General features: G+C 36.3%; 1 protein-coding gene across 5 annotated transcripts in view; it reads left to right on the top strand.

Moving 5' to 3' along the window:
* Positions 1-14,411, top strand: part of ZNF407 (zinc finger protein 407) — a 517,289-nt gene that overhangs the window by 279,328 nt on the left and 223,550 nt on the right. The window contains exon 9 of one of the 5 annotated variants that reach the window (XM_082353373.1): positions 2,769-3,601. The exons of the other annotated variants lie outside the window; for them this stretch is intronic. Coding sequence (XP_082209499.1) covers positions 2,769-2,893 — 125 coding nt within the window. The 3' untranslated portion in view covers positions 2,894-3,601. Of the gene's footprint in view, positions 1-2,768; positions 3,602-14,411 lie in introns of those variants that run through there. 5 annotated transcript variants of the gene reach the window in all.

The following is a 14,411-nucleotide window of genomic DNA, read 5'->3' as shown; positions in this document are numbered from 1 at the left end:
CTTAAGGAAATATTTGCCCCTTGTGTGTCTCTGGTCCACTTTCTGCCATTTCCTTCCCTCAGTCCTCCAAACTGTAATATGTATGGCTTCCTATTTTAGATGGTTAGTATGGGGAACTAAAGAACTCTATTATTTTGCACGTTTTGCCTTTTTAATTGCAAAGAAAGAAAGAGGAAAGGTAGTAATAGTGTCTGTGCTGAACTTTTCATTAGGCCATTAAATCTTCAAAGCAAAATTCTTTGGTAGGTGTTATTCCCAATTTAATGATTTAAAAAAAGAACCTTCAAGAGGTTAACTTGCTGATTGAAATCCATGCCTGTTTGTCTTCAAGAGTTTTCCAATTATATAATCCCACATATCCAGGAGCTTTAAAAAAAAAAACAACAACTCCTTGTTTGGGAAAAGCATTAGGAACTTGTGGAGAAATCAGCGACTTTTAGAAGGTGGCTGCTGTCATCGGCCGATGCTGGCCTTCAGCTGCGACATTTCCAGCCTCCAGCCGACCTTGCTCGCTTCAGACCGGTCCCCACAATCTGAATTGGCTCTGGCCAGTCCATCCTGTTGCTGTGTGTTGGTCCTGAAGGCAGTGGTCTCTGTATACTGACAGACTCCCTCGGTTTGTCTCAAGTCTGAAGTCAAGGGGAGATTCTGTCAGTAACCAAGGACCTCTGTTCAGTCCTGAATGGTGGGTTTTTCCTCCAGTTCCAGGGTTTGTTCCTATACTTGGTGCTCCTACGTGTATAGTTATACCACCCCTTAGATTGTCTAGTTGGTGAATATATTGTGCAGTGTTAATTAAATACATTGCACCCTTAAAGCTGTTTGCCCATTTTGTCTTTATTTCAAAAATCTGAACAAATGGCTAGCATATACTTGAACTCTTGGTGAAATTTAAATGTTCATAAAATAGTATACACCCCCCCCCCAAAAAAATCAGCATCTATGGGTTAATGAAATTCTTATCATGGAAGCCTTAATATTGAGTTTTAAGACATCAGATAATTTGAAAACGTGTACTAGGAAGTAGCATGGTATAATATAATTAAAAAAAAAAACCCACTAGGGTAAATGTTTTCACAGTTGTGCTTCTACTGCCTGGTACAGAATTTGGAGGATGGATGGATGGATGGACAGATGGAGTCAAATGAACTAGGTTTTAGTGTCCTGACTTTATTGTGATTGAGATGTGTGACTTTAAGCAAGTCTCTCAACCTTCTACATCTGTATTCTCAGATGCAAAATGACTAACAATGTTTAGCCTTTCCTTTGAATATGAGGTTCAAATTAAATAATACATATGAAAGAGCAAAAGTTATCATTGATATTGAGATTTTCTGTAGAAATAAAGGCATTGGGCTTTTTTTTATTGCTGTTTTAATACTAAGAAAGTAGTAGGAGAGGACTGGAATGTATTTTGCATTTATTTGAAGTTGTTATTGAGAGTAATAAGTCTCATAACTATATATGTGTGTATATGTTTTACGTGTGTGTGACATATATTAGCATGTCAGTCTGAGTATATATCCAAAGTTAGGGCTAGAAAAGGTCTATATAAAACTTTTTCAGAGTAGAAACGTATTATTTGAATTATTTTTATTCTTTGTATATTGCATACTATATTTTTAAAACGAATATGATCTTGAAATAATGTCCTATCTAGTGTATATTTTAATGTTCTGTGAAGTCCTTAATGGCATTCACAACATTTAAAATAATGTCAGAGTACACAAGTAAAATATGGCTTTTGTTAGTAATACCTAATAGAATTCACTGAAAATATCTCAAATTCATGTAAATCCATTTAGTTAATCATTTTTGATGGATCTCAAGCCTTAAGAGCACTCAGTCTCATCCCCTAACTACATAATCTTAAAGAGAAGTTTTAAAGTGATGTTTAATTTTTTTTTCCAGAAAAAAAAAACCTCTATCCTCTTCTTTCTTGGGCGGCCTCGCTAAGTGTAATTAGCCTGTATAATTCAGAGCCACGTTGAAACTGTCTTTTAGGCTGCTTTCCTCGCTGCCACAGGTTATACAGGCACATACAGTATGGTTACCTCATCAGCAGGCAAAATTGTGATCTTATCCCCCCTGACAACTTCATTTATCAAAATTTTAAGGGAAAAAAAACTGATTGTGGAAAGTTATAGTAGGGGCAGTATGATTTTATCAGGTAGTTGATGTGGCTTTTATTTTTATATAGACCTTTTATCATCTGTTTAATTCAATATAATTTATATATTTTAAAAATTTACACAACTTCCCAGACGTATCTTGACCCCAACTAAAATGCAGTTTTATATGAGGAAACAAGGTAAGTGGTGACAGGTCCTACTGCTGATGCTATATCACAGGTAGCTGTCTCCAGCAAAGACATTTAGTGAAGAATAGAATCACAAGTTTTTCAAATTATGAGGAAAGTGGAGGTATCTTGTTTAATTAGCTTTGAAGTTTAGTTCTGAAGATGTAAAAATGCATATTATTATTCATTTGCAATTTCACTTATTTCTATTTTTAGCAAGCAAAATTACCATTTAGCAAGTTTTCCTTGTTTTAAGTTTTTATTTTGAAAAAACTTGCAGAAAAGTTGGAAAAATAGTACAGAGAGTTCCCATATATCCTTTACCCAGCTTCCCCAAATGTTAGCATTATATATAACCACAGTGCCATTACCAAAACCAGACGTTAGCATTAGCACAGTACTGTTTTCTAAACTATATTCTTTATTCAGATTTCACCAGGTTTTGCATTCTGCTGTTTTTCTTTTCCAGAATTCAGCTCAGAAACCAACATGCCCTTCTGTTCTTGTGTCTCCTCAATCTTCTCCAGTCCATGGCAGGTTTTCCATCTTTCATTGTCTTATGTGACCTTGACATTTGTAAAGAATATGGATTAGTTATTTTGTAGAATGTTCTTTATTTTGCATTAGTCTGATGTTTACTCATGACTCAGTTGCGGTGTTTTTAAGAATTTCTCAGAATAGATGTGGAGTGTATCAGGGGTACGGTAGGGCAGATGATGTAACCTGGACCAGTTGAGTAAGATGGCATCTCTGTATTTCTCCGCTACAAGCTTACTATTTCCCCTTTTTAATTAATACACCTCTCAGGGGAGATACATTCAGATTATGCCAATAGCCTGTTTCTCCTTAAGCATTTAACCACTAATTTTGACATTCATTAGTGGATCTTGACTGCAACAAGATCTGTGGAGTTCTAATGGTCATTTTCTCTTTTCCCCATTCCTTCTACATTTAATTGGAATTTTTCTTTAAGGAATATCTGTCCCTTCTCTTCCAATTATTTTTTGTTCTATTAATTTTTACCAGCATGGATTTCTTTTACTCTATGGCTTATAATTCTACTATATCATTGTTATTTATTTTCTTGCTCACAGTGCTTCAGCTTTGGCCATTGCAAGCTCTTTCAGGAGGACTCCTGTGCCCTTTGATGTGCCCTCATGCTTTTATGAGCATCTGTTTACTTTCTGACACCAAAATGTGATCCATGTTCATCTGGTGGTTTTCCCTCCCCTGGTGGTAAAATCAGCGTCTCTTTCAGGAGCCTTAGTTCCTTTCATTGGTATTTAGAAATCCTGATATGTATACTGTGCACCCTTTGCTTTTTGGCCTTCTCAACAGACAGAACTAGGAAACGGCTGTGTGCATACTAACCCCTGCATTCCCATAAATATACGTTGTTTTATTTGTCCAAAACATAAATTATCTTAGCTATAAAATCCTTAAAAGAAAACATATGAACAAATCTTTGTGACCTTTGGTTAAGCAATGCTTTCTTGATTATGACCCCAAAAGCATGAGAAATAAAAGAAAAAAATAGATGAGTTGGACTTTACCAAATTAAAAAAACTTTTGTGCCTCAAAGTACACCATCAAGAAGTTGAAAGGAAAACCTATAAAATGGGGGGAAAATTGCAAATCTATCTGATAATGGACTTGTATTCAGAATATATAAAGAACGCTTATAATTCAACAATATCAAAGCAAATAACCTGATTAAAAAATGGGCAAAGAATCTGAATAGCTATTTCTCTAAACAATATATATATATAAATGGCCAGTAAACACATGAAAAGATATTCAACATCATTACTTGTTGGGGAAATGCAAATCAAAACCACAGTGATGGGCGTTAAATGAATACCACATTTACTCTTCTTGGCAATTATGAATAGAGGGGCTATGAACATTCACATGTAGATTTCTGTGCGAATGTAAGGTTTCATTTCTCTTGGGTAAATAAACACCTGAGATACCTGGATGATATGGTACGTATATATTCAACTTCTAAAGAAAACCGTTGAACTGTTTTCCAAAGTGTCTACACATTTTATATTCCCACCACGCTGTGTGAGAGTTACCGTTGCCCCACGTCTTTGTGAGCACTTGTTATTGTCAGTTTTGATTACATCATTCAAATAGGAGTTGAGTGGGATTTCATGGTTTCAGTTTGCATTGGATTCCTAATGATGTTGATTATCAATGCGTATTTGCCTTCTTTGTATTTTCTTTGATGAAGTATCGTTTGAAATATTGGCCCCTTTTTCCCTTGGATTATTGTTTTAAGAATTTTTTTTTAATGTTTCTCTCCTTTTTATTAATTTTTCAATAAATTTTTATACATATATGTATATATCTAGATTAAGGTATAAAACATATCCATCACCCTAGAAATTCCTTATTCCTAATACCAGTGCCCCATTTCCCCAGAGGTAACCATCATTGTGAATTCTGTCACCATAAATTAATTTTGACTATCCTTTACTCACATAAATGTAATTGCATAGTATATATGCTTTTTTTTTTAACATTTTTATTGGAGTATAATTGCTTTACAGTGGTGTGTTAGTTTCTGCTTTATAACAAAGTGAATCAGTTATACATATATCCCCATATTTCTTCCCTCTTGCGTCTCCCTCCCTCCCACCCTCCCTATCCCACCCTTCTAGCTGGTCACAAAGCACCGAGCTGATCTCCTTGTGCTATACAGCTGCTTCCCACTAGCTATCTATTTTTTTTTAATTAATTAATTAATTAATTTATTTATGGCTGTGTTGTGTCCTCGTTTCTGTGCGAGGGCTTTCTCTAGTTGTGGCAAGCGGGGGCCACTCTTCATCGCGGTACGCGGGCCTCTCACTATCGCGGCCTCTCTTGTTGCGGAGCACAGGCTCCAGACGCGCAGACTCAGCAATTGTGGCTCACGGGCCCAGTCGCTCCGTGGCATGTGGTATCCTCCCAGACCAGGGCTCGAACCCGTGTCCCCTGCATTGGCAGGCGGATTCTCAACCACTGCGCCACCAGGGAAGCCCCTAGCTATCTATTTTACATTTGGTAGTGTATATATGTCCATATATACACTACCACTCTCTCACTTTGTCCTAGCTTACCCTTCCTCCTCCCCCTGTCCTCAAGTCCATTCTCTAGTAGGTCTGCGTCTTTATTCCCATCTTGCCCCTAGGTTCTTCATGACCATTTTTTTTTTTTTTTTAGATTCCATATATATGTGTTAGCATATGGTGTTTGCTTTTCTCTTTCTGACTTACTTCACTCTGTATGACAGACTTCTAGGTCCATCCACCTCACTACAAATAACTCAATTTTGTTTCTTTTTATGGCTGAGTAATATTCCATTGTATATATGTGCCACATCTTCTTTATCCATTCATCTGTCGATGGACACTTAGGTTGCTTCCATGTCCTGGCTATTGTAAATAGAGCTGCAATGAACATTGTGGTACATGACTCTTTTTGAATTATGGTTTTCTCAGGGTGTATGCCCAGTAGTGGGATTTCTGGGTTGTACGGTAGTTCCATTTTTAGTTTTATAAAGAACCTCCATAGTGGCTGTATCAATTTACACTCCCACCAACAGTGTGTGAGGGTTCCCTTTTCTCCACACTCTCTCCAGCATTTATTGTTTGTAGATTTTTTGATGATGGCCATTCTGACTGGTGTGAGATGATATCGCATTGTAGTTTTGATTTGCATTTCTCTAATGATTAATGATGTTGAGCATTCTTTCATGTGTTTGTTGGCAATCCATATATCTTCTTTGGAGAAATGTCTGTTTAGGCCTTCTGCCCATTTTTGGATTGGGTTGTTTGTTTTTATGATATTGAGCTGCATGAGCTGCTTTTAATTTTGGAGATTACTCCTTTGTCAGTTGCTTCATTTGCAAATATTTTCTCCTATTCTGAAGGTTGTCTTTTTGTCTTGTTTATGGTTTCCTTTGCTGTGCAAAAGCTTTTAAGTTTCATGAGGTCCCATTTGTTTATTTTTGTTTTTATTTCCATTTCTCTAGGGGGTGGGTCAAAACGGATCTTGCTGTGATTTATGCCGTAGTGTGTTCTGCCTATGTTTTCCTCTAAGAGTTTGATAGTGTCTGGCCTTACATTTAGGTCTTTAATCCATTTTGAGTTTATTGTTGTGTATGGTGTTAGGGAGTGTTCTAATTTCATTCTTTTACATGTAGCTGTCCAGTTTTCCCAGCACCACTTATTGAAGAGGCTGCCTTTTCTCCATTGTATATTCTTGCCTCCTTTATCAAAGATAAGGTGACCATATGTGCGTGGGTTTATCTCTGGGCTTTCCATCCTGTTCCATTGATCTGTATTTCTGTTTTTGTGCCAGTACCAAACTGTCTTGATTACTGTAGCTTTGTAATATAGTCTGAAGTCAGGGAGCCTGATCCTCCAGCTCCATTTTTTGTTCTCAAGATTGCTTTGGCTATTCGGGGTCTTTTGTGTCTCCATAAAAATTGTGAAATTTTTTGTTCTAGTTCTGTGAAAAATGCCAGTGGTAGTTTGATAGGGATTGCATTGAATCTGTAGATTGTTTTGGGCAGTATAGTCATTTTCACAATGTTGATTCTTCCAATCCAAGAATATGGTATATCTCTCCATTTGTTTGTATCATCTTTAATTTCTTTCATCAGTGTCTTATAATTTTCTGCATACAGGTCTTTTGTCTCCTTAGGTAGGTTTATTCCTAGGTATTTTATTCTTTTCATTGCAATGGTAAATGGGAGTGTTTCCTTAATTTCAGTTTCAGATTTTTCATCATTAGTGTATAGGAATGCAAGGGATTTCTGTGCGTTAATTTTGTATCCTGCTACTTTACCAAATTCATTGATTAGCTCTAGTAGTTTTCTGGTAGCATCTTTAGGATTCTCTATGTATAGTATCATGTCATCTGCAAACAGTGACAGCTTAACTTCTCCTTTTCCGATTTGGATTCCTTTTATTTCTTTTTCTTCTCTGATTGCTGTGGCTAAAACTTCCAAAACTATGTTGAATAATAGTGGTGAGAGTGGGCAACCTTGTCTTGTTCCTGATCTTAGTGGAAATGGTTTCAGTTTTTCACCATTGAGGACGATGTTGGCTGTGGGTTTGTCATATATGGCCTTTATTATGTTGAGGTGAGTTCCCTCTATGCCTACTTTCTGGAGTGTTTTTATCATAAATGGGTGTTGAATTTTGTTGAAAGCTTTCTCTGCATCTATTGAGATGATCATATGGTTTTTCTCCTTCAATTTGTTAATATGGTGTATCACATTGATTTGCGTATATTGAAGAATCCTTGCGTCCCTGGAACAAACCCCACTTGATCATGGTGTATGATCCTTTTAATGTGCTGTTGGATTCTGTTTGTGCTAGTATTTTGTTGAGGATTTTTGCATCTATGTTCATCAGTGATATTGGCCTGTAGTTTTCTTTCTTTGTGACATCTTTGTCTGGTTTTGGTATCAGGGTGATGGTGGACTCGTAGAATGAGTTTGGGAGTGTTCCTCCCTCTGCTATATTTTGGAAGAGTTTGAGAAGAATAGGTGTTAGCTCTTCTCTAAATGTTTGATAGAATTCGCTTGTGAAGCCATCTGGTCCTGGGCTTCTGTTTGTTGGAAGATTTTTAATCACAGTTTCAATTTCAGTGCTTGTGATTGGTCTGTTCATATTTTCTATTTCTTCCTGGTTCAGTCTCAGAAGGTTGTGCATTTCTAAGAATTTGTCCATTTCTTCCAGGTTGTCCATTTTATTGGCATATAGTTGTTTGTAGTAATCTCTCATGATCCTTTGTATTTCTGCAGTGCCAGTTGTTACTTCCCCTTTTTCATTTCTAATTCTATTGAGATGAGTCTTGTCCCTTTTTTTCTTGATGAGTCTGGCTAATGAATGGTTTATCAATTTTGTTTATCTTCTCAAAGAACCAGCTTTTAGTTTTATTGATCTTTGATATCGTTTCTTTCATTTCTTTTTCATTTATTTCTGATCTGGTCTTTACGATTTCTTTCCTTCTGCTAACTTTGGGGATTTTTTGTTCTTTCTCTAATTGCTTTAGGTGTAAAGTTAGGTTGTTTATTTGAGATGTTTCTTGTTTCTTAAGGTAGGATTGTATTGCTATAAACTTCCCTCTTAGAACTGCTTTTGCTGCATCCCATAATTTTAGGGTCATCGTGTTTTCATTGTCATTTGTTTGTCGGTATTTTTTGATTTCCTCTTTCATTTCTTCAGTGATCTCTTGGTTATTAAGTAGTGTATTGTTTAGCCTCCATGTGTTTGTATTTTTTACAGATTTTTTCCTGTAATTGATATCTAGTCTCATAGCATGTGGTCAGAAAGGGTACTTGATACGATTTCAATTTTCTTAAATTTAGCAAGGCTTGATTTGTGACCCAAGATATGATATATCCTGGAGAATGTATCATGAGCACTTGAGAAGAAAGTGTATTCTGTTGTTTCTGGATGGAATGTCCTATAAATATCAATTAAGTCCATCTTGTTTAATGTATCATTTAAAGCTTGTGTTTCCTTATTTATTTTCATTTTGGATGATCTGTCCATTGGTGAAAGTGGGGTGTTAAAGTCCCCTTCTATGATTGTGTTAACTGTCGATTTCCCCTTTTATGGCTGTTAGCATTTGCCTTATGTATTGAGGTGCTCCTATGTTGGGTGCATAAATATTTACAATTGTTATATCTTCTTCTTGGATTGATCCCTTGATCATTATGTAGTGTCCTTCTTTGTCTCTTGTAATAGTCTTTGTTTTAAAGTCTATTTTGTCTGATATGAGAATTGCTACTCCATCTTTCTTTTGATTTCCATTTGCATGGAATATCTTCTTCCATCCCCTCACTTTCAGTCTGCATGTATCCCTAGGTCTGAAGTGGCTCGCTTGTAGACAACATATATACAGGTCTTGTTTTTGTATCCATTCAGCCAGTCTATGTCTTTTGGTCAGAGCATTTAATCCATTTACATTTTTTTTTTAATTTTTATTTATTTATTTATGGCTGTGTTGGGTCTTCGTTTCTGTGCAAGGGCTTTCTCCAGTTGCGGCAAGCGGGGGCCACTCTTCATCGCGGTGCGCGGGCCTCTCACTATCGCGGCCTCTCTTGTTGCGGAGCACAGGCTCCAGATGTGCAGGCTCAGTAATTGTGGCTCACGGGCCCAGCTGCTCCGGCATGTGGGATCTTCCCAGACCAGGGCTCGAACCCGTGTCCCCTGCATTGGCAGGCAGATTCCCAACCACTGCGCCACCAGGGAAGCCCTCCATTTACATTTAAGGTAATTATTGATATGTATGTTCCTCTTACCATTTTCTTAATTGTTTTGGGTTTGTTATTGTACGTCTTTTCCTTCTCTTGTGTTTCCTGCCTAGAGAAGTTCCTTTAGCCTTTGTTGTAAAGCTGGTTTGGTTGTGCTGAATTCTCTTAGCTTTTGCTTGTCTGTAAAGGTTTTAATTTCTCCGTCAAATCTGAATGAGATCCTTGCTGGATAGAGTAATCTTGGTTGTAGGTTTTTCCCTTTCATCACTTTAAATATGTCCTGCCATTCCCTTCTGGCTTTCATTACTTTAAATATGTCCTGCCATTCCCTTCTGGCGGGGGAGCAGACAAGCCTCTCGGGCTGTTGAGTGCTGCTCGGCACCGATCCTCTGTGCGGGAGTCTCTCCACTTTGCCCTCCGCACCCCTGTGGCTGCACTCTCCTCTGTGGCTCCGAAGCTTCCCCCCTCCGGCACCCCCCGTCTCTGCCCGCGAAGGGGCTTCCTAGTGTGTGGAGACCTTTCCTCCTTCACAGCTCCCTCCCACTGGTGCGGGTCCCATCCCTATTCTCTTGTCTCTGTTTCTTCTTTTTTCTTTTGCCCTACACAAGTACGTGGGGAGTTTCTTGCCTTTTGGGAAGTCTGAGGTCTTCTGCCAGTGTTCAGTAGGTGTTCTGTAGCAGCTGTTCCACATGTAGATGTATTTCTGATGTATTTGTGGGGGAGGAAGGTGATCTCTGCATCTTACTTTTCCACCATCTTGAAGCTCCTCAATCTGTTTTAAGAATTTTAATGTATTTTTGATATGAGACCTTTGTCAGGTATATGTCAAATACTTTCTCTGAGGCGGTGACTTCTTTTTTTTTTTCTCTTAGCAGTGTCTTTCATAGAGCAAAGGTTTTTAATATTTATGAAGTCCAGTTTATTAGTGTTTTTCCTTTATGGTTTATACTTCCGTTACAGTATTTAAAAGGTATTTGCCTAACTCAGGTTACCAAGATTAACTCCTGTATTTTCTTCTAGAAGCTTTATGCTTTTACATTTTATATTTAGATCTATGATCTATTTTGAGTCCAATTTTCTATAACATGAGGTATAGGTTAGTTCTTTTTTTTGTATATAGGTGTCATTTTTTTGAGCAATATTTGGTGAAAACAATATCTTTTCTCTGTAGAACTGCCTTTGCACTTTTGTTAAATCAGTTGGCAATGTTTCTTTACATCCATCTCTTTCCTCTCTATTACCATAGCAATTTCTAAAATTAAGCATACATGGGTTTTAAATTTTATCCTTAAGTTCCCATAATTGGGTACATGTGTTTTCCTTCAGTTTTATGTACCCCATCTCTTCATTGCTCTGTAATCTAATATAAACTCATTGAGAATCTGTCTGATTTGTCACTGTCTTGTCCTGCTCCTGAATGACTTCCTGAGGAGAGCTTCCCGAACCTGATAATTGTTATAACCAATCATTCAAAACTCTTATGAACAAATAAAATGAGATAGGCATATTTATATTCAGAATATAGTGAGCAGGCATTCTTATTTCTTAATCCTTTATATTGATAAATAAGAAAAGGCTTTCACTTTTTGCTTATAATATGATTCTTCTCTGGTTAGCTTTGCCATCATTTTAAATAGTACTCACCAATTTTGTATTTTGAATTCATCATAATTTTCCTACTAGCTAAGAAATCCACTTTTAAAGAATTTGCTCTATCACCACACACTCATTATGATGACATCTATCAAAAAAAAAAAGAAAGAAAAGAAGGAAAGAAAGAAAAGAAAAGAACAAGTATTGACAAGAGTGTAGAGAAATTGAAATCCTTATGCACTGTTGGTGAGAACATAAAATGGCACAGCTGCTATGGAAACAGTATAGTGGTTCCTCAAAAAATTTAAAATAGAACTACCATATGATACAGCATTTCCACTGCTGGGTATATATCCAAAAGAAATGAAAGCAGATCTCAAGGTATTTGTACACCCACATTCATAGCAACATTATTCACAATAGCCAAAAGGTAGAAATAACCCAAATGTCTGTTAATGAATGAATAGACAAGGAAAATGTGATTCATGCATACAGTGGAATATTATTCAGCCTTAAAAATGAAGGAAATTCTGACACAGGCTGCAACATGGATGAACTTTGAGGACACTAAGCTCAGTGAAATAAGCCTGTCATAAAAAACAAATACTGTAGGGTAGCACTTATATGAGGTCCCTAGAGTAGTCATAGATACAAGAATTAGAATGGTCGTTGCCAGGGTCTGGGGGACAGGAGGACAGGAGATGTTGTTTTAGTAGGTACCGAGTTTCACTTTTGGAATATGAAAAAATCCTGGAGATTGATTGTACAGCAATGTGAATATACTTAATACTACTGAACTGTACACTTAAAAATGGCTAACATGGTAAATTGTATATTATGTGTATTTTACCAAAGTTAAAAATTTAAAAATTGCAAATACAAAATCCCCAGTTACCCTTATCTTGTATATTTTGTGCACATATCCATATTAGAAAATATTAAATAGGTATCTCTGTTGGTGAGGGGTCATTAGAGAAGGAAGTTGATTGGGATGGAGAAAATGAAAATTGGGAAGTTAATACAGAAATTATACTAATGGGCTTGACACTGTAAAATTAAATAGACCAAAAAGATGTTTTATGATACATGCTAATCAGCATTTGAAATATATAAATCGAGTGAATAAATTTGCAAAGTTTATTTATTCAGGTAAAATAGGAAGGAGCAAAATATTTTAGCTTATAGACATGCTTGTACTTTCTTACTCCATTTTTTTCTATATCTAAGTAAGATTAAAAACACTTAAATACATTCTTTTAATAGATGAAATTCCATCATAATAAAGTAGTCACTTAAATCACCTAATAGCTTTTGTTGCAGCAGCATATAGCGTAGGCCCATCTAGATAAAGTAGTGGTTTTGATGGCTGGTCTAGATCCTTCTTAAAAAGCTCTGCTCAGACAGTTCACTCTTGTCACAGCTATTAGTGCCATTTGTGAGTAGCATGTCAGTGTGATTGGCAGAGGCATTCTTTCATCTTGTGAAAAATCATAATTTTAATGTATGCTTAAAATAAAAACCTAGCGTTAAGTGACTTCCTGTTTATAAAGGGAAAGGCAAGACTCCTTTGCAATTAGTATAAATTATTAACATTGCATTGAATATAAAATTTAATTTTTTTTTTGGTGGGGAGAGAACTCTTCTTGGGGGAACTGCCTTTCAGGATTTCCTCCACATTGGTTGTCTGGCTCACTAAGTTAAAATGAATTATAATACCAGTTTCTTTCCAGATGTTGGCAAGGACAGATTTGGATTCTGTTGGCTTAAATAGAATCTGTATCTCAAAGTAATGAAATAGATCCTTTTGCATCTTGAAGTAGGGTTTATGTCAGTTAATCTCTTTTAGTGATAAATGTCTTGGAGTGATTAAATAAGTTAATATTTGTAAAGTACTTAAAGTAGTGCCTGGCATATGTTAAGTGCTCTATAAGTATTTAATTAATAAAATATTGAATTGAAATTACTCTGTGCCTTCTAGGTTCTTTTTAATTGTGCCAGTAGGTGTTGCTCTTGAGTGATAAGAATAGATATTCTGAGTTATATTTTATATGAACAAAGTGACCTGCATCACTTGCATATTCATGTTTATATATCCTGTCCTGTCCTTTGATTAGCAACAAAGACTGTTTCTAATAAATAGATGGTTTGCTTTAAAGACTTGGTTGGTGTAAAATGACAGGAGACATGAAAATGCCCAATTAGTTCTCTTGAAATTTTAGAATACTGTTTGGTGGTATTACAGTTAGTTTCTCTTAAAGTTTATTATTTTCTTTAAAAGATTCCATCCTCATGACATTTCCCACTTATCACCCAGTTAAGTATCATACTTTAACATTCTTTGTCTTAGTAACGAAGCATTTGTTGAGTCTGTGGACATTTTTCTAGAGCGTCCAGTCAACACTGAACTAGGGTACTTCTTGGGTGTTTTACAAATAACCCATGGATAGGATTAGGTTTGTCAGATTAATCTTGATATTCAGACAGAGCAAGCTTCATGTTTCAATGAGGGACAGAATAGGTGCCAGATGTGGTCCCTCTTGTGCACATTTAATTATAGTGTTATTTAATGACTTGTAAGCGCTCTTGCTATTAAAACGAGTGTTGGAAATAGTGTTTGCTACAGGGGTGGAAAGGTGGCTGTAAGTTTTGCAGCTCAAGTGTCAACGAAGATGATTTATCTGAAGTGCAAGAAGGCAAGCTGAAGGGTACTTGACTTTGTGAGAATTGAGTATTTAGAGAGGTGGGAAGAGGAGACAGGCTGGAACACCTAGAGGCAGAAGTGGCCCTTCGGGTCAGTAAAGTGGATTATAAGGGGATTGAGTTGAAAGCTTGGATTGCATAGAACGTGCAGTAAAATGCTGAAGAATCAAGAGAAATAAAGCAGGAATAGCTCTTTAAAAGAGGCTGAATGACACTTTAGGGTGTTTTTTGTTTGTTTGCTTTACTTTAATGTTATTCTTATATATCTTCTTTGTCCATATTTCTAGCCTTTTCCCCCTGTATGTAATGAAAAGAAGTTTTTTGTGATGTATGCTTTGAGATCTCATGAGTCTCTTACCAGTCAAAGAAGTAATTCTGGTTTTAGATGTAATTCTGTAATAGCACTTAATATATTTTATTTTTTCACCCCAATTTCTCTGTGTCTAAGAAAATGTGTTAGAAAGACATTTTTAAGATGTTTTATGCTCAATTTGAACATATAAAATTTTTAAACATCTTTTTTACCTTGAAAAAGACATTTGATATCCAGGGCTGTATAGT

Source organism: Balaenoptera borealis (assembly GCF_965194805.1).
Source record: "Balaenoptera borealis genome assembly, chromosome: 14".
Lineage (NCBI taxonomy): Eukaryota > Metazoa > Chordata > Mammalia > Artiodactyla > Balaenopteridae > Balaenoptera > Balaenoptera borealis.
Note: the sequence above shows the minus strand (reverse complement) of the source record. Positions and strands in the feature narration are given on the sequence as shown.